Source organism: Rutilus rutilus (genome assembly GCF_951802725.1).
Source record: "Rutilus rutilus genome assembly, chromosome: 21".
Taxonomy (NCBI): domain Eukaryota; kingdom Metazoa; phylum Chordata; class Actinopteri; order Cypriniformes; family Leuciscidae; genus Rutilus; species Rutilus rutilus.
Genome location: NC_140226.1, coordinates 26,294,191 through 26,316,065, shown reverse-complemented (window position 1 = coordinate 26,316,065; position 21,875 = coordinate 26,294,191). Strand labels below are relative to the sequence as shown.

General features: G+C 37.2%; 1 protein-coding gene across 1 annotated transcript in view; it reads left to right on the top strand.

Moving 5' to 3' along the window:
• Nucleotides 1-21,875, top strand: part of mboat2a (membrane bound O-acyltransferase domain containing 2a) — a 56,294-nt gene that overhangs the window by 10,750 nt on the left and 23,669 nt on the right. Inside the window, exons 2-3 of the mRNA XM_084392555.1 lie at nt 17,297-17,442; nt 20,404-20,481. Of these exons, the coding sequence (XP_084248681.1) occupies nt 17,297-17,442; nt 20,404-20,481 (224 nt within the window). The remainder of the gene's footprint in view (nt 1-17,296; nt 17,443-20,403; nt 20,482-21,875) is intronic.

The window sequence follows — 21,875 nt, the reverse complement described above, 5'->3', positions numbered from 1 at the left end:
CGAAATGAATTACGGAGTAGATTCCCATGGGAAACGACAGGTGCCACATGCAAGTTTGGCTGGTCCGACTTGACAAGCTTGTTCTTTTCCTCCATGAAGTAGATTTCTGCATAATCATCATTACCTTTGACTTCTTCTTTTTCTCAAAGTTTCTTTTAGTGCTGCAATATCTTGACAACGTGTTATTGGCTAATAACTATAAATAACTTTTTACTTGTTTGCAACATTGTTTTTTAACAGGCATGGTTAGACCTTACTTTGTCAATCTGAATCTTCTGCTGTAACGATATGTCATTTTTTTCGTATTCTTTTTAAGTTTCGCTAATAATGAAAACAAGACAAAATATTAGAGGCTGTTCACATGTCTTGCATTCTTGCATTCTGTCTGCCCGTTGTTGCTTTGTGTGCACGTGTCGACAGATGCTACTTACTGCTGTTTTTTTGTAATTTTGTGCCACTCCATCTGCCGTTTTTTGATTACAAAAAAATAGTTGTCGCACTCTACTGCTTTTATTAAAAAATTATATTACACAAATCCATTTATATCATGTTAATACTATATGCAATAATATCGTAAATAATCCAGCGCAGTAACTATAACTATCTGATTGATGCTCCAACATTCCATCATAAAATGGAAAAAGCTACTTCTGTCGCACAAAATTATGTTGTCGAAGATGACAGTCGAAAGCGATACTCTCTGCTTTGCTCCCCCATGTGTGTTTTGGATTCTGTAAAAAAAGACACTTTTTTTTTGTCACTTTGCACAGTTATGGTTACAAACTCTCTCTTTACCTCTCCACTTGTGTTGTCAGAAATATTTATATTTCAATACGTATTAATACTGAAATATCTGAGACGATTCAATACTCCTTTTCTGCAGTATCTATACAACGATACCATCTCTCTTCTCTCCAGTGGCGAACTGACACAGACACACCTGCCTCCTCTTTCTCACACATCTAATTTGCTCCGGTTGAAAAGTGTTGGTGTTGACAGGGTATGAATTTCGGAGTGGGGTTGTGGGTAGTGCGCATACATTTTACCCATTCCCGCAGGTTACGCGCTCACACCAGAAGTGTGTGCACCACTGATCTATATATAAGTGTAGCGCGTATAAAGCTGCCTCTCAAAAAGTTCGCTAGTACCAAATTTAGTTCACCTGATAAACTTAAATCGTTTATTATTTGTTTCTATATTCGTGTATTTATCTATGCTGTCGTTTGCAATTTGGTTTTTGTTCTTATTTTATTACTGATTGTTTTGTAAATTTAGTTCAGAATTTCAAATAATGCCTCCCTGTGTGGCCTGTAAGATATTGCAACAAAATTACCCAATAATTAAAATATCTATATGGCAGTTTTCCCAGTGATATCGAAAACGGTACTGTTGTATCGAATTAAAGATGAATTTGACTGGTAGCATACATTTTTTTGTTTTTATTTGGATATGGGATATTCTTGTTATCATGAATTCTTTTGGCCACAATAATAGTGTAGTGATTCTGTAATTATGTGTGTGTGATTTCTGTTTATTGAGTGTCTGTTCATTATCATTGATGCTCTGCAGAAAAACTCTGACTTCTGCCACTCATTAGCTATCTACCTATTTATGATGCCCATTAAAACATGACGCAACTGTGCTGGAGCTGCTCTCCAATCTGTGTGAGAAGGTGATGAAGTGCCCATATTCTGGCTGGTATCATTGCAGACATAACTCTCCAGTAGGTTTGGAAATCCAGAACTGGTTGCTTACTCCATAACTGGTCCCTAAAGTTCATATGAGGGTTATGGGAGATTGAGATCCAAATCGCTCCTTTTGTAGAAGTAATGTGTCAAGCCTCTTACTGGCAGTCTCAAAAGAACAGCATTCAACACTGCCACAGGAGTTGTCAGAGGAGTTTAATGTCCCTCCTCAAAGCCGTTCTGCTTGCCTTTGGCGAAGTTGTGCTCTGTTGAGCAGTAGGTTGCTTAGAAACCAAATTTGAGGCCCAAGTGGAGCTGTGACATGTCATCAAATGGAACAAGTTTTGTTTACCTCCTGCTTTGTTAATGGAACAGCTGCTGTATCATAAAACATAAGCACAATTGAGACAGTTTTGCTGTAGGGTGTATCATTTAATCATTTAAAATGTGTAGCTCAGCAAATAAAAGGCATTTATTTTACAGTGTGGACGTGTCCTAGGGATCTTCTTTATATTTTTGTTATAAAATTGTGAAAGGCCTTAAAAGAAGAAGAGGGGGGAAAAAACTGAAAGACTAATTGAATTTGTTTAGCCATTCTGCACTTTAGACTTTTTAGTTTGGTAGGCTTTTCTCTCTGCATGTTGCATTTGTTAATTCTGTTTACAAGTAGTGTACTAATTTTAAATAAAATCTGCACACATACACACACACACACAAAAAAAACTTCCAAAAAGTTACATCGTATTACGTTTGGACATTGTACTTTGGTAATTCCATGATCAGATTCATAATGTTCATAATTTCATCTTTGCCTGAAATAGGCAAATAAAAAAGCATCAACAAACAATTATATAGCATCTGACGTAAACATTTTGTGTTGTGGTTCTTGAAAAATGTAGCATAGTACAGATGCTATATAATTGTTTGTTGATGCTTTTTTTATTAGCCTGTTTCATGCCAAGATGCATAAAAGAAATGCAAAAATGTCCTTTTTTTCTGAAATGCATCTGAATAGGGTGCGTTTTATTGTAATTCTAATACTGTAATACTGTGATTCAGTATTCAGTTTGAGGTTCAGAGCTTAGAGAAACAGCATAAGAATCAGTGTCTTGTTTTTCTTTCCTCTTTGCCAGGAATCTTTGCCAAGGCTCTTTATCATTGTTAAACCTGACTGGTAGTGCCACAGATAGCTTAATTGCTCTAGGTTTAGTATCACTTATTGCCATGATATTGATTACCATTTGAGTGCTTTGAAGTGATTGTGCATGTCTTCCTGTTTAACTGAAGGGCTCAAAGCAGTGCCTAACCTCCCTTTATATACTATCAGTGATCTATTACATTCCCATGAATTATTGAGGTGAGCGTCTTTCTACATTATTAATTCGCTTTAAAGATACATGTACCCGAGTTTGACTCTTACTGGTCAAATTTGATGTCTGAATCATACAGCAGTTATTTATTTTTTTGGCCATGTTTTCTGAGCTGGTGCCCATGCAACAGACTCGCTTCTACCGAGTTTTTATGCACAACTTATGACGTGAAAAAACAGCTTGAGCATTCTGCCCTTTTTAGGGTCGCATCTTATGACATCATGTCCTGTTTTTGCTTTGTTTAGATGTCTTTGATCCATGTTGTGTTCATCTTTCATTCTAACTGCACCAGAGTTTGTTTGGAAGCGGACCGAGACCCATCTTTTCAGCTGTCTTGGTCCGATTGTTTGGTGCACTCCAGGGTTCGGATGGTAACGTTCACACTTATATAAATGAACCACACCAACAGAGCAATCGCACCAGGGGTCGTTTTAATCAAACCGTACATGCCAAGTGTGAACACACCCTAAGCGGGCTTTCACACTGGGCATGTTTGTCACGGTCCGAATACGAGTGCGTTTGTTTCAGATGCCCCTTGCAGCGTTGGTCTGGTTTCACACTCACTTGATTTGAACCCTGGTGCATTTGCGTTCATCTTATGTAATCACAAACGTGATAGAAAACAGGACGCGGGTCAATATATTGTTCTTTTTTTATTAATTGGTGCTATTATATGCAGCAGAGTGAAGGACACTTGTGTCTACTGTATATGTGTCGCATGTAGGCGGCTGTCTGAAGGAGACAGCGGATTGCAAGCCATTCATTCGCCCCTCAGATTGCACTCTTGCGCGATTACACTGCACGCTCACTCTCGCTCAATGGCGTGCACAGAGAGGGGGGGCTTGTGCCCCTGCCCCTTTAATCGTGAAAGCGAAAGTGCCCTTTTCTGTCGTATCGGGGTGCCCCGAGTTATTTCTACACTCGGTACACGATTTTCTACAGAGGGTGAACAACCTCCCACCCCCCCTCCCCTACGGAATGCGATCTCTACCAAGGAGGAACTGCCCACCCAACCCCCTACCCCCGGGAAACGTAATCTCTACCGAGGGGGAACCATCCACCCAACCCCCGGGAAAGTGATCTCTACCAAGGGGGACCAAACACAGACCACCCCCCTCTACACACACACACACACACATAAGTCTGTGCACGCCAGTGCTCTCAGTAAATCATTACCATTGTCATCTCCTACATGTGTTTTGTTGAATTAATGAAGTCGTCACTGGCTCAAACGCGTGTGCATGTTATTTTACTTTCTGAACAAGTGCGAACCCATGTCCGAGGTCCTTTCACATTCACGTGAATCGAGCCACAGTTCCAGTGCATCCGAATTCAGCCCCCGGGTCCGGGTCCGCATGACAGCTTTCACATTACCAATTTTTCATGCGAACCGTGCCCCGTTTCGAATTAAACTGCTAGTCTGAAAGAACCCTAAGGCCATTAAGGCCCGACTAGTCAGAATCGATGCCTTATTTAAGACACAAACCAAAATGGGGCTGTTGTACCAAGTCTGAACGAGTCATGAAAGGGTGATGCAACAACCAATCATTTCTTCCATAAAAGTCTGTATCAAAGGTTGTCAAGCTTCTTTAGCCCATTGCTAAAAGCTAATGAAATTGAACAGCTGGTCATGATTCAAGCTGGTTTAAAGCGATTAAACTGGTTAAAGCTAGTAGTACACCATTCCTATTTTGCCTAGTTGAGCTGGTTGGTTAACCATGTTCCCAACCATATCTTGACCTAATTGCCAGGCTAGACCACTCAAAGTGGTATGACATTTTTTTTCCCCTACTGAATTCAATGTCGTTTCCTTTTAAGGTATTTTTGACCTACATGCACCTGATGCTTTTTTTAACCACAAAGGCCATGCTACGTGATTATTCATAACTATATGAGTGTAGTCAAGAATACAGACTGTAAACATGACTTGCAGATCAATTTTCCGTTTCAGTGACCAAAGACACTTTCTAAACCCACTACTCACTCCTCCTCATCACTCTATTTGTCACCCGTTAACCAGTTTGAGCCTGTGTCCTTATCTTTTATGAAATATATAATTGATCAAATGAAATCATCCGCCTGTTTTAGACCAGATGTTGTCCCTCCACGTTTTTTAAAACAAGTTTTTGAAACTATTGGGCCTAAAATTCTAGAAATTATAAATAGCAGTCTGACCACAGGTGTTGTACCACAGGGCTTCAAACATGCAGTAGTACAACCACTAATGAAAAAACCCAATCTTGACGCATCAGTTTTCTCCAATTATCGACCTATTTCTAAACTTCCATTTCTTTCGAAAATACTGGAGAAAGCTGTATGTATACAGTTGCAATCTTTTTTGGATTCACATGGAATTTTGGAGTTGTTTCAGTCTGGATTTAAAGCCCTTCATAGTACAGAAACTACACTCTTAAAAGTTTTTAACGACCTCTTATTGATTACAGACTCAGGAGATTCTGCTATTCTAATGTTGTTGGACCTTACAGCTGCATTTGATACTATTGATCATAATATTCTGATCTCTAGGTTGGACCACTATGTTGGTATCAAAGTTATTGCTCTAGAGTGGTTTCGGTCATATCTGTCCGATAGGAAGTTTTCTGTTTGCCTTGGAGACTTTGTGTCCCAAATGGCACCTTTTCTTTGTGGAGTCCCCTAGGGGTCTATTCTTGGCCCAATGCTGTTTTCCCTGTACATCCTTCCTCTGGGGTCTATCCTGAGAAAGCATGGCATTTCGTTTCACTGTTATGCAGACGACACACAACTTTATCTGCCATTGAAACGAAATGATAACAGCTCTGTAAAGTATTGTTGGACTGCCTTGCAGACATTAAAGCCTGGATGGCCTTGAATTTTTTACATTTTAATGAGAGTAAAACTGAAATTGTCATATTTGGCCCAAGTAGTACCCATGTGGCCCCTAACACAGAATTGGGTTCCTTAATTCCGTATGTTAAATCTTCCGTTAAAAATCTGGGAGTAATCATGGATGGTGATTTTAAACTTGAAAAGCAGATAAATTCTGTGGTTAAAGTCAGTTTTTTTCAGTTAAGGCTCTTGTCTAAAGTGAAACCTTTTTTGTCATTTAAAGACCTTGAAAGAGTTATACATGTTTTTATCTCCTCTCGATTGGATTATTGTAATGCCATCTATGCTGGTGTCAGCCAGGCATCTCTTTCACGCCTGCAGTTGGTGCAGAATGCTGCAGCTAGACTACTAAAAGGGGTACGTAAGCGTGACCACATTTCTCCCATACTGGCTTCCCTTCACTGGCTTACAGTACGGTTTAGGATTGATTTAAAATTTTTAGTGTTTGCCTACAAATCCTTAAATGGTCTAGCCCCGACCTACCTTTCTGACCTTATACAACAACATGTTCCATCTAGGTCTCTTAGGTCGGCAGATTGTATGGTCTTGGCTGTTCCTAGAGTAAGGCTGAAACAGAGGGGAGATCGGGCCTTTTCAGTTGTGGCCCCTAAACCATGGAATAATTTACTGTGAGGTCTGTGAGGCTGGCCCCAACACTATCTGCTTTTAAATCTAGTCTTAAAACACATTTATTTTCCTTGGCTTTTAGTTCAGTTTGAGAGATGTGTGTTTTTGTCCTTTTGATGTCATTTTATTTTTGTTGTTGTTGGTCCATGATGTGGGATGTACAGCACTTTGGTCAACTTCTGTTGTTTTAAATGTGCTCTAGAAATAAACTTGACTTTGACTTTGACTTTGACCCGTCTGTTTTGTGAATGATTGCTGATGCTAGCTACAAGGCTACTGGTTGTTTTACAGTATATGTTGTTTCACTTCATATTTAAAGGAGTATAGATAAGGTTAAAAGATACAGATGAAGAAAATGAATGTGTATGGGCGTATCACGATCAGTTAAACTTTGAATTTTTAAAATTTTGCCAGAAATGTTGAAGTTTCACACTAAATCTATTTTAGACTTTGTTTTGCAGTTATAAGCCGCGTTTCCACCGAAATTACCCAGAACAATTTGTCCCAGGAACTTTTTTCACAGGAGCTTTTTTCCCCCCAGACCTGTTGCTATCTGCGTTTCCACCGCAGTCTAAGGTACAATGAAGATTTGGCAAATTAGTCCAGTGACGTAGGACTGTGCGCTACTTTACAATTCCCACTGGATTTCATCCTGTGAATTTAAGCTTAATAATGCCTGAACCTCGTCGTCGGTCCACCGGTCATATTTTTTAAACTCCATTGTTGATTCGAATAGCAAACAACTGTTACTGCACTCACCGCAACAGATTTAAAAAAAAATGGTGGTTGAAATAAAATGCTGCGTGGAGTCAACCAATCAAAATGCGTCATGAACTAAACCAATCAGCATGTTCAGCACCCAAGTCCCACCCCTGAAAGTTCCTGAACTTTGAAAAAGTACTACCTCGCAAGCAGGGACTTTCGGAGGAGGAAATATTTACCTGGAACTTCATTTAGACCCTGGTTCCTGCGGTGTAAACACACCGAGTACCACCCTAAAGTCCCTAGTTCTTTGGGAAAATTCCTGTGGTGTAAACACGGCTATAGTTTCCTCGAGTGGTAATATGACTATAATTAACCATGTAGATAATTAAAGGGATACTCCACACAAAAATGAAATCATTTTCTAATCATTTACTTAGCCTCATGGCTTCCCAAATATACATGACCGTCCCAGTCTGTATAATGCAAGTGGATGGGTCCCTCAAAGTTGATGGTTCAAAAACCATGCAAAACAAACTTGTGTTGGTCCTCTGTGCTTCCGCATTATTTCTTGTTCAAGTTTCACAACTTGCTTATGTCATGATTGTGTAATGTGTGATGTGCTGATGTTGACAACGTACTGACAGTAGGCCAAAAGCGTCTGTTTCTAAGTATTAGTATTAAAGTATTAGTACTTTTCTCACACACCTATCGGTTTGCTTCAGAAGACAATGGTTCATCAATTGGGGTCCTACACATGATATCGGAATGAACATAAATACTAGTTTTTCTAGTTAATAATTGGACATGAATGCCCTCTGAAGTCGTGTTTACCACTGGGAAGCTCAGGGATCATTTTGATACCCAAATTGGGCATGCCATAAACTTTAAACATGGCTGAGGGGGGGGAACATCTGTGACTGGTATTCTTTGTTAGTTTTTTCCACAACAGCTACATTGCCCTGTCTGGTCATTAAAGTTGTGCATATTTACATATATGAATAATCATTTGAAGAGTATTGTATGTTTAATACACTGCGAAAATAGCCTGTATTTGACCGAAATTCCAGAATTGTCAACAAGCTTGACTATCTAGGTAGCGCAGTGAATGTTTATATGGTTGTCAGTGAATGGGGCCTCTAAATATCAATTTGGCTTTTAAGAATTTCCCAATAATAGGCAAGAATAAACCTGATGTCCTCCAAGTTTCCTGTTCTTTCCGACAACAAAGCACTTGAGTATGACGAGCTCCTAATCACGACTTCAGAAGTGGGAAGTAGGACATTTCCGATAGCAAGTGAAGGCATCATTATACAGATACTGGAGTTAAACAGCGGGTATTATAATTTTGTTAACTTTTTTTTTTTTACAAATAACTTTAGAAAATGCCAATGATTTGGCAGAAATGAATTTTTACATCAACATGAAGGCTTATGTTTGATTGTCTCTTGTTTTTGAATTAAGGAGCTTATGGACTAGTGTAAATAATTGAGGATGAGTGTCTTTGTATATGTTTCCTTTACCTATATTTTGCATGTTTGTTGGCATTTTTCTTTTTAATAGCCAAACCCTAATGGTGTCATATTTAGAAACCCATGTTTGAGCTTTAGTACAATGTGAACTTTACATTTCCCTGAGATATTTACTCTGCACACAGTTACCATATCTTAATATTGACCTTTAGTAGTCATTCCCTGTTTCTCTATGTTCCTAAATGTCCTTTTCCTCATGTATTTCTCTCTCAGCTGATAGGCTGAAGGTGTCTGTGGAAACAAAGCCAGATGGCTTGCAAAGAGAGATGGTTTAGAGTCAAAGTGGGACAAAATCTGTCATCACTGTCTCTCTTTCGGTCTCTGTGTCCTTACTGACTCATGGTATTTAGACTGGTGATCATAACTCTCTAAAAATTAGCATGGTCTAGATCTTTCTATAAATTTTTTTTTTTTTTAAATCATAGATTTGCCATCTCAGACAAAGCATGTAAAATATTGCTGATCGATTTGTGTTGAAAATCTATAATGAGGAAGGCTGTTAAAGCGATAGTTCACCCAAACATGAAAATTCTGTCATCATTTACTCACCCTCATGTTGTTCCATACCATACTTACTTTCTTCTAGGGTTGTCACAGTACCCGAATTTCAGTAGTTGCTACCAATACCAGTGAAATTGTGCAGTTCTTGAGACCAGAGTACTTTAAAAAGTTGTGTCCCGTTTTGTCTTTTGAGAGTTTCCAATTCAAAACACACATTTAAATATGGTTGTCAATCCAGAAACTTTGCAGTGTGCCTAGCAGCATGAAAACTAAACTTGTATTCAGATTGTGAATGGGTAATAAACAGAAAGAAAGAGAAGAACCCTCGCTTTAGAATCACTAAGGTTGTCAATCTCTAAAGCACAAGCTCACTAAATTCTGAACTCTTGTGAAAACTCCCGTTATAACAAAAAAGAGCAGTCTTAATTGTTCTGATTTACATCGTGATTACTCTTTGTTGGTTATAATGAAAGGATTCGCACATGCGTGGCTTGCGTTGAACAAAACAAAAACTTGTTTTCAGCAGTGTTAAGTGGATTCTGACTAACTTACTGACTAGCACCTCTGTGAGGCCATTGTGTTCACACACTCAACAGATATGATTGTGATTGGCTACAATGCTCAACGCTTGTAAAAACACACTGTAAATAGAAACCTTTGACTGTCAGGGAGTGCTCAAACGAACACGAACAATAGCATTTGAAAGCAGCATCTATAAGTGGTTACTGAACATGTCAGTCTGTAACACCGGTACTGCAGCAATGCTGGTACGGTAAAATATATATTTTTTTTTTTAAGTACTGGTTCCGGTATTTCCGCTAGGTTTGACAACCCTACTTTATTCTGTGAAAAACAAAAGGTATTTTCGATTACTTGTTTTTGAGAATTATTACTGTTTTAAGTATTATGTTTTATTGTTAACATAAGTAGGTGTAGCCTACTTATAATGTTAATATGATTTTTACATAAAAAAAAAAAGGTCACAATTTAGAAATAAATGGCTATTTCCTACCCTGATTTAAACGCTCTGTTTGAAGGGGCGTGTCTGCTGTGAGATTTCAGTGTAAACGCCCACTGCTGTGATTGGCTAACATCTTTGCATATTAAACCAGTATTATATTTGGAACTCTCTCGAATACATTTACTACGTTTTTACCATTACAGCTGTCGAGATTAACAAATCGTGAAAAAAGTGATTATAGCATGATATTTAGATATATTCCTATCACATGAAATGTTGCTGTTGTGAGCATTGAGCAGATGACAGACACTCTGTTGATCATGTGAATGCAATGATCACATCATTGCAACATGATTTCATGTAAACACAATGTAAATACAGTAAGAGCTTCGTTGTGCAGTGTAACAGTGTCATTGATTACATAACGGGAGTTTTGGCAAGTGTCCAGATAAACTCACGCTGTGTGATTGACAGCTTCACGAATTCTAAAAGGAGCGTTCTTTGATTGCTTTCTGTATATAATTTAATCACAGATTAATGTATATAATTAAATTGATTTTCATGCTATGAAGAGAAAAAATGTGAACTTGATTTGCTGATGCATAAACAGTACTGAACGATTTTGAGACAAAGTTAATGCTTTTAAGTGATGCGTATATGCTCATTTGCATCGTTCAGGAAACACTGTCAGTGTTTGTTTCATCATGCATTGCTATAACTTTAGTGGTTTCGCTTTTGCTTTCTGGTTGATAAAACAAGAGAAACCTTTTCCACCAAGCGCTTCTCTGTTTTGTGTGAATTTTTGAGCAAAGTGAACTGTGAATTTTAGAGCAAAGAAAGATTATGTTTAATTTGAATTTAATGTCCCAGATTAATTGAGTGTAATTCTGTGGTTCTTTTTAATGGCTCTAAAGTGACCACAAACGCCGGTTTATGTCTTTTCAATTATGAAAGAGCTCTTAGAAATGTAACAATAGAAAAATGGCAAAGGCGCATCATCTCAATAAATCTGCCTAAGTAACCACAATTACTTAGTTGTGTGTGTGTGTGTGTGTGTGTGTGTGTGCGCACCAGATTTATCCTGCCAATAACAATGCTTCCTGTGATACAGAAAGTGTGGGGGATACAAAGAAGCAGCCAGTGAGCTATTGTTTATGGCCCACTGTTTATGGCAAGCTGTTTTAACATTTAATCCTTAAAAGATACTAGTATCTATTTTTAATGCTACACTTATTTTTTAGATACTAGTATCTATTCCATTACGTACTAGTGCTTATTCTTTAGATACTAGTACCTTTTTAAAAGATACTAGTAGTTATTCATTAGATACTAGTTCTTATTTTTTTTAGAGACTGGTACTCATTCATTAGATACTAGTACCTATTAAATAGACATTAGTATATATCAATTAGATACGAGTACTTATTCATTAGTCCTTATTATTAGACACTAGTACTTATTCATTAGATACTAGTACTTATTTCGATAGTGACTAGTAACTATTCTTTTGTTTGTAACACATTTAACATTTTTGCCATTGACTTCTATGGGGATCTGTCATTCAGATAACCACTATTCAGTTCTGACTAGTATGTATTCCAATTGTGACTACGTATTTATTAGATACTAGTAGTTATTCATTAGGTACTAGTACTTATTTTTTAGATACTAGTACCTATTACTAGATACTAGTACTTGTTCAATAGATACTAGTACTTAGTCACTAGATACTAGTACCTATTAAATACATACTAGTACTTATTCATTAGCTACTAGTCCTTATTCAATAGATACTAATACTTATTCATTAGATACTAGTACTTGTTCATTAGATACTAGTACATATTTATTAGATACTAGTATTTATTCCAAATGTTACTAGTAAGAATTTTTATTTTACTAGTAAGATTTTTAATTGAACTCTACAGTGGTCGTTCTGACTTGTCATAACATAAGACGAGTAAAAAAACAGTTGTGACTAGTAAGATAAGTGTTACTAGTTACAATTAAAAAAGATACTAGTGTCTAATAAAGAAGTACTGGTATCTAATGAATAACTACTAGTATCTATCAAATGGGTACTAGTATCGAATGAAAAGTAACTGTATACAATAAATAAGTACTAGCATCTAATGAATACTTATTAGTAATATTTAAAAAGATACTAGTCAATATTGGAATAATTACTAGTCATAAATTATTAAATGATATCAAAAACAGAATAGCTACTATCTATTAATTTGCAGATATCTTCAACCGCATAAGGAACTAGTAAGAAAATATTAAGAGATATCTTCTTTTAACAGATCATTACATAAACATGGCTCATACTCTCAACTATCCAATCAGAGTTCACATGGTAATGCAGGCTAAACTAAGGCTGTAGTGTAGAAGATTGATTTTTCGTAACTGGCTTTGTTGGTTTATCTATAGCTAATTGGTTAGCATGAACACAAGGAAAGATGTATGTTTAATATGACATTTATTGTTTTGAATGTACAGTAGGCTATAATAAAGACTTAACTGCCAATAATACAGTTCAAACAACAGTTAAGTAGATCCAAAAACCGGTTCATACCCACTAGCCAAACAACCACAATACCCAGATATTGAGATTTTTGGTGAGCATTCATAATTCCTTACAACCAAAATTCGAAATATTAATCTGCGTCTGAGAATGAGAGTCATGCCAAAGTAAGAGTATATATGCACTATATTACATTTGCCTATTCATTATATATATATATTTTTTTTTTTTACTGTAATACCATTAAAAGGTTAGGCTATTATTATATTGTTATTATAAAAATGGCCTTCTGTAATTCAGTCCGTTTCCTGTGTCATCTCTCTTTGATATGTTGTTGGTTCATTAATATTCAACATATTATTTGCATACTGATTATTTAAATAGTTCTAGTATCTATTAAGGTAAGGATATCTTTGATCTAAAATGTTACTAGTAACTAAAAAAATAAGCACTAGTTTTATTTTTTTCTTAACAACTTAGGTATAATTAAATACTAGTCACTATTGGAATAAGTACTAGTATCTTTAAAAAGGTAGTACCTAAAGAATAAGCACTAATGAATAAGTACTAGTACTTAATGGAATAGATACTAGTATCTAAAAAATAAGTACTAGTAGCATGAAAATAGATGCTAGTAGGTTTTAAGGATTAAATGTTAAAACGGCTTGCCGTACACCGTTGACCTGTTTAAGCAGACTGGAAAACAATGGCTTTTTCTGTACAGTATAACTGGCTGTAACGTTAAGGAGATGCGTGAGGTTTCTTTGCAAGGCAGGACACGTTTCCAGCAGCTGAAACATTTCAGACAGGGAGATTCAGAACGCAAGTGACAAGCACCTGAAGGGGACCGAGGGGATGAGAGGTGTCTCAAGGGAATGACAGAAATAGACCAGTGAAAACAAAACAAAAGCCTTCTGATTGAAGTTTCAGTAACATTCCCCAAGGTTTTATGCTAAACCGAATGCTATTGTCTTCTTTCCAGCAACATTATCTGCCATTTTTAGAATAGGGAGGAACATTTTATTTTTGTCACTTTTTCTACTGAAGTTATACTCTGTTGTTGTCCATGACAGAATTGTACCCCCCTATGAATTTTTATTTATTTATTTATTTATTAAATTGTTGGCAAAGCTGCAGCTTGTTAACTGACACTGAACAAAAGTTATTTCAATATTTAATTTGACTATTTTGAGCTGATATGATCTGATATACATTTTCAAAGGCTATAGCTGTTAGCTTACTAACTAAAGGCTTTCTGAAAACAAAAAAATGTATATTAAATGTTTAATTCAATCGATTAGACTCCGTAAAGCAATGTTCTATCATTTCTAATTGGGCACTGAATATAGTTACTTTGCCAATGAAATGCCTTGTTGAGGATTCTGCAACACACTCTCTCTTTTTTAATTGTCAGTCTACAGTACAAATGTGTCGGATGATCTGCCATTGAAATGAAAGCTTGTTTTGAAAACTAAACAAGTGGCATAATCAATCATCCGCATAAAATATCTGAAAGTTATTAAAACTCAAGCCCATCCTTGTTTCAGATGGATACTGGGATGGAATGGGCCACGCTTATTGTAATGGACGTGATTTGTCCCTGTCAAGTAAAATTGAATAAGTGAACTAAACTAGAGTAAAATGAATGGAGAGTGAGCGATAAATAAAACAGTGCAGAGTCGGGAAGGCGGAGTTATTTTAAGCTGGTGACGGATTGTATCTTTGTTGAGCTGGAGCTCATTTGCATGGCAGCAGGCACATAAAGATGACCTCACTCTTGCTTTCTCACACACGCTCTCTCTCTTTCTCTCTCAGACACACAAGCACACACACACACTCAAGAGAGCCAGACAGAAGGCCACTGAGCAGCAGGGAGAAATATAATGTGTCTGTGTTGCTCCACAGCTGAGGATATATTAAAAATAGCAACCCGTTCTGTGTTTGCAATATGTGTATTTTGCAGACTATGCATATTTTCTGTATGCATATATACAAACAATACCTATATGACCTTCTATATTCAGCAAAATGTGTTTTAGTGTAATCACACAAAGCAATGCTCTTCAATCGACCTCCCATTTCAAGAGTGATGAATGAACTGAAATCTCCTTGACTCATTATTCGCCAAAACAGGAGACATTTTTAGATAAAAGTTAATAAAAAAAAATGCTTAAAGATGTTAATGTATACAATGTATACATCCTATGTGATAACTGGTCAAAACTTTGCATGCAATTCAATGTGAGGTCATGTGTCAACAATGTGGCATACTATATTTTTAAAATAGTTTTTTAGATTATTTCCATGGGATATTTTTCTGAACCGAACTGAGCAACTAGTTGTCAATGACGTATTTAAACGCACATCAGAGACGTGTGTCTTCTGTGTGTGCGGTGCAAACTGGGAAAGAGGTTTGAGCCTTGACGTGTTGCCAGAAAAAACACAAACAAGATCAAGCCCAAAATAAACCTAAATAAATCCAAAAGCTTTACAAGTCAAAAATATCGTGACCCATATTTTAGCAGCTCCATAAACTGGATTGCGCTACTCTGTGAAGCAGCCTTCCCGTACAAAACACAGCGCCTCTGTCGATACTGATCTGATTAAAAAAAGGCTTTGGTCGCTGTAATATTACTTTGGTCAAGATAGCCATAGTGAATACCTAAAGCACACAGGCTATTGTTAAGTCACGTTCCATACACGCACACAACGATAATTTAGGGGATTCATGCCCGTATTTAACTGTGGTTGTTATTTCAGAAACTTTATAGTGTCGGTGGCCAGTATATACTTTGCAGTAAGCTGTATGCATCTATCATCCCATCCCGAACATAACCAGCGCCTCATCAGCTTCCATAATGGCAGAAAAGCAGCTTTAGCGCTGATATAAACTGTCCATTAGGTAATGGACAAGCATATCTCTGCTCTCACCCACTTGCTACTCATGATCAGTGAGAAACTCTTGCGATGCTTGTTCTTATTTCACTGCTTTGCATACCTCATTTATCATAAGGACCTTGAGCTCTAGTGTTTCTGTATCTGTGTAGTGTGTCTATTGCACTCATGAAGTTATTGGATAGCTCACAAAAAAAGGGTTAACCCACCTAATCTTGCGCAAGTAAAATATTCCTGAAGTTAAAGAAAGAACGAGAGACTTAAGATTCAACTCAGCAGCCAACTGTACATACTTTATGAGATTAGCCGTATAAAGCACAGAAGACTGTAACGTTCAGGTCCAGATGTGACTTTGTACAGTAAAACAGTGACATCATGTAAAATAAAACACTTTCATTGCTTTCTTTTCTTATCACTTAAGCCCTATTCACACTGGATTAGTATTATCTGGGGACCTCGTGTGATTTATAAATTACCCACCCATATCTGAATTCCCTGTGGCGCATTCGCACGGGATAAGCGAAGCCTTTGATTTTACTCGAATTTACTGACTTATCTCCCGGATATGATGCCAATAGGCTATTGTTTGGAAATGTCTCGTCGTTATTATAGGTCTAGCTGTATGATATATCATAAACAGAAGAATGTTCCTTACCCCATGCTGCAACGCCACATATCATCCATCTCCATTTAATCATTCTTTTTGTTTTTGCTCTTCTGATAGTTTTCAGCTTTCTCTTTCTGCAAATTGTATAGTTTTATCGTATAGTGTATAGCGATATGACCCAGCACCCCAAATACTATCAAAACACTCCATTCTTCGCGAAAGATGGATAAAAAAGTGCACAGGAAACAAAAACCTTGAAAAAATTATACGACCCCGCCAAATCACAGAGATGCCGATTTGCACGGGATTAAGATCAGACAACCTCCGCAATTATTACAAATGACTAGAGGTCACCAGTTAATACTTATCACGTGCAAAAAGGGCTTTAGAGTTAGTTTTGCAGTGGTTGGGCATGAAGAAAAATCTTGATTTCTTTGGAAAAAATCCAAACTTTCTTGTCATAAAATCCAATGATTTCAATGGACATTGTGTCTTGCAAAGGCTGAGAGGATATATGGAAGGTTTCTGAAAGTACTTATTTTGCTATTAAGTAGTATATGCCTTTGATGAAGGAAGATGCTTTTTTTCGCCACGTAATTTTGTAGTTACGGCATTTACTAGCAGGAACTAACTGCTGAAAGTCGGCAGCCAAACAGTGACCCCCAGTTCTGAATCAAGAGAACATTTCAAGCTTGTTATGATGTAATTCCCTCTTCTCATCCACTGACGTGACTTTACCCTTTTCACAAATACATTTATCTTGAGTTAATGTCAACATAGTTTAAATTCAGCATTAAAGCCATAATCCAGATGTACTTGAAGACATGCATTTGAAGATTAAATGGAAATCAGTTTTGATTTGTATTTTAGTTTATTTTTTTGAAGTCACAGACCTAGGCTTATCTGAAGAACCTTTCTAATTTATTTGGTCCGTATTAAGATGAGTTTAATTGAAAGTTGTGTTGCTTTCTGACTTTTCTTCTTGAACACCTCAAAATTAACCTTCTGTGTCTCTCATTAGGTGAACTTTGTGGTGTGCCAGCTGTTCGCCCTGGTCACGGCTTTCTGGTTCAGACTCTACCTGCACCCTAGTAAGACGAGTCCCTTCATCCGGCATGTAGTTGCCACCCTGCTGGGCTTCTATTTGGCCCTCTTCTGCTTTGGCTGGTGAGTGTTTGTCTGCTTCATCCCTCATATATCTCAGATCCATCCATATTTGATCCATAGCAAATGCGTTTGGATCTATGAATTGCATATCATAGCATTGATAGTCGGTTAGCGAGCCATTCAATTTATAATGAGGCTATGGACTGCTGGCAGAAGACCAGAGTCTCCTCAGAATCTACGCTGTGCGCTGCATGCTGGAAACTTGAGAGATGCTCTGATGGAGCAGTTTGTAGGCCTCTTTTTATTGATCTGTACACCTTTACAACACCACACCATTAGTGTAAGAAATCTGTCCATTTTTTAAGGAGGTTTGGTTTGGTTTGTCAGGACTGAACCATAAATGCAACTTTTTTTCAAAAAGTTGAACATTACAGAAAAGCTGCATTGAGATGCATGGAGTCGTTAGTTAACATGTAAAACGTGTATGCATTGGTACTATTTGTATTTTCAATGTTGACTTTAATAGTTTAATGTCACTGTGCAGTTAATGAAATGAATAAGGAAAAGCAATCACCTTTTCCCGAAGGCCTTTTCAAATGTTTGATGACAAAATGACAAACAAAAATACTCTTCATACCTTAGTTTAAAGATTTAATATACATTGGGATCAAAATGTTGGAGACGTATTGGAATTATTATAATTTTTTGACTGTTGAGTAATTTCTGATTTATAGAATGATAAAAAGAGATTCCCTTTGTAAATATCTTTAACTCTATGTCAACAGATGAAACATAATTTTGAACCTGGCATTATCCAATGTTTACATTTCTGTTCTGATAATGTATGAAATTAGTGCATATTTATGTAATTAAATATTTTGCATATTTAAACATAACATTTCAGAAAACCTGTAATACAAAAACAATGTACTTTGATTAATCTATTGGGAAAGTATGGTGATATCTATTATAGTTAAAATTTTACCCTATTCAAACTAAATACTAAGACATTCTGAGATTCATATTATATATGAGTGTCTCAAATTTATTTATTTTTTCTTTTCATGTATACATATTCATGTATTTTTATGTACTGATGATAATGTACTTTGTAATGGCATATTTTGTACTAATAAGGAAAGTGCAAAGTAAAAGCATAAGACTTTTAGACCTCGGATAGTGTTTCAACATGAACTAAAATAAAGACAGACCAAATTTACATAATCAAATCACTTTTTTTTTATCACAAGGTCAAAGTGTGATGAATTGCATTAGTGGGAGTCATGCTCAAGCTGGCATTTATTGAAAAACATCTGACCATACGGAGCAGTATATTACAGCTCTCTGAGCAAAGGTCAGTCTACCCAAATCAAACAGGAAGTCTTTATGCAATGAGCATGACACCAAGAAGAAGTTTACCAAGATCTGGAAGATGCTAATGTGTGGTACTTGCGCATTTTGGAGTGCATTTATTTTTCCTCATATTGTAGTAAGTACCTAGCCTGGTAATACCAAACTCTGCTACTTCGCTTTGCTTCCTAGACAGAGTCTGGCATGGCATAATTGAAAAGCGTTTTCTTTCTCGCGGGGAGGCGCTTGTCTGAAGTTTAAAATCATTGGTTCCCGTAAGCCAATCACATAACGTTTGGTTATGGCGTGTGTTATGCGCATGCTCAGCCGCATCTAACTTCCACTGTAAACACATGTACGATGCGAAAACAAAACCATCGAGCGAAATACCGGAGTGAACATGGCTGTGAACGACTTTTGCAGATTATGTGAAGTAAATCTACGCATCCACGGTACAATCAGTGTCTACGTCATGGCTCTCAGCCCGCCCTCTGTTCGTTGATTGGCCGGCTGTTTTCAGGCCGGAGGAAAACGGAAAGCTATTACGCTGTCTCAGACTAAGTACAGAAGCGAAATGAAATTGAGCGGAAGTAAGAAGTCTGACGTAGTCAGGCTAGTAAGTACCAACTGTATCAAGCAAATGTCTTTTCTATTTGTGTGGCAGTGTGTGAGGGGGTTTCCCAGCAGCTGTTCTATTGAGATGATGTGCTATCGTCACATACTCGGAGAGTTTGTTTTTCTCTGAACCCTTCTCTGTCCAGCAGAGGCTCATTCAGTTCATTTACTTTCTTAATGTGAGTTCCAGATGTTATTGTGTGGGATTCATCAGTACATGTTATTGCAAAGTAAAAAAAAAAAGCTTTTGTTTCAACGAAATGCAATTGCTTGCCTCACCTCTCAAAATAAAATTCTCTTTTTCCCATTACAAAGGCTTTGTGTACCAATAGTTAAGATAGCTCTAGCTCTATTCTGGTACAGACCGCCCACTTTTTTCACAATCCAAACAGTTCCAGATGGATGTTTCTTCTGTTGGATGGTGTCGATTACAGCCTTTTATGTAGGTCTACTAAATTTTGTGACAAATTTCTGTTTGCAACATGCTTTTTTTTACAGCGGTTCAGCATTGTAAGACATGTTGTGCACACAAGTTAGAGTTATTTTGGATTTGCTTGATGACGACGTAAAGCCAAACACGCACTGCGAGCAAAAGACATGACAAAGCTATACACTTCAATTTGATTGAACAAAGTGTAGACAATGTAAATAATCGATTAAGTTGTTATCTTTTATTTAGTGAAAGTAGCAATAAAGTCTTTCAGCAACTCCTTTGACCACTTGTCATGCTTAGTGTCACGGGGATGCTAGGAAATGCAATGCATTTAGGCACGTATACATCATCAAGTCGATCTGCTGAAGTTCAAACAGCATCAGAAGGGGGAGGAAAGGTGATTTAAGTCACTTTGAACAACGTGGCATGGTTGTTGGTACCAGACTGAGTATTTCAGAAACTGCTGATCTACTGGGATTTGTACATGGGCTATTTGGGATTGTCTGTCTTATGTTATTCAGAAACACAATTCTGTCCTGTTCAAACTGATTGTCATAGTTTAATAAAGTTTTATGTCCATACTCCTTTTATTGGTATCCTCTTCTCCTTGTGCTTCATTTCAGGTATGCCTTACATTTTCTGGTACAGAGCGGTCTTGCTTACGGCGTTATGATCTTCACAGGTGTGGAACACATGCACAAGTGAGTACCGACCTCACAATTCCCTACACCATCAAACGGCCCTGCTTTCAGTAACAGGAACAATCTCATGTCAGATCAAAAATGTATCATTTATGGCATTGGAACAGTGTTCTCAACAGTGTCATGACACAGTCATCAAGCCATCCAGTTCACAATATGCTTATGAGTTATTCATCTAACCCTGCGTTTGGTTTGTTGAGGAGTAATCCATTTCATTCTTTTGAGTAAACAGCCCCGGGGGCCAACGAGTGAACGTCTGTTTTTATCATTGTTTCCACAAGTTGTATGCTGAGTGACGGCTACCTCTGATCTGAGGTCAGATGAATGGATGTGCTGGACCATGTGGTTTGCACTGCTGCTCAGGGCGGTACCAAAAATAACCAGTGCTGCTCGATAGTGATTATTATTAAAAACCAACCATCAACACTAATGTGTAGTGTGTACTGAATCCTAGGCCATGGCAACAAAAACAAGGAAAATACTGACACGATCATATGATTTCATTACGTATTTCTGAATAACAGGGACATCATTCCAAATCTGAGAGATTTAGATAACTGTGCTAGGACACCTGACCTTGGCACATACTTCTGAACATCCAGCCAAAAGGCCTGCCAGCATGGTTAGTGAACTTCGGCTAGTTGAAAAGGTCATAATGACAAGTTGACCGTCGGCCTTCTGCCCAGATGTTTGCATAACGGCATACTTATCATACAAGGAGTTTGTCCACGTGTACTAAACGCATAGTGCATACTGTAGAATGTTCTGGGTTCAATACACCACCTCGCATTTACCTCTTAAAGACACCAGCAAAAATCAATTATCAATTATTTAATTGTTCTCATTTCTCTTATTTTTACATTTTGTTTCCCTTTGCCATCCTCTAACGCTCATTAAGCGTTCATCTTTAAAAACAAATCATTACAAAAAAAGAATAATACTGTTAAAGGTAGGGTAGGTAATCCTTTTTCTAAAAAAAAAACATTCAAAATTTGTTTAAACTGTCTTTATATACCAATACATAATTAAAATGTAAGTACTCTGAAAAAGAAAATATAAAAATCGAGTGACTGTAGACCTTTTAATCTGCAATAAACACAGCTCATTATTTCCATTACACTCCCACCCCCTCCCTTCTAAACTCCTTCCAAAGCCACGCCCCCAAAACACATGAACGCGCGACGCCAAACGCTCAGGCTGGAACAAGACGCATTTATTACCTGAGACGAGTGGAGAGGAAGGAGCGCAGTACATACAGTGACATCATGTCAGAATCACATGTAATAAAATACCTAACTTTATCACAATGAATATAAACAAATAAGATTTATTTTAGTACTCACTATCAAGCTAGCATATCGATAATGGTAAAGTTTCATTCGGTAACGAGCTAT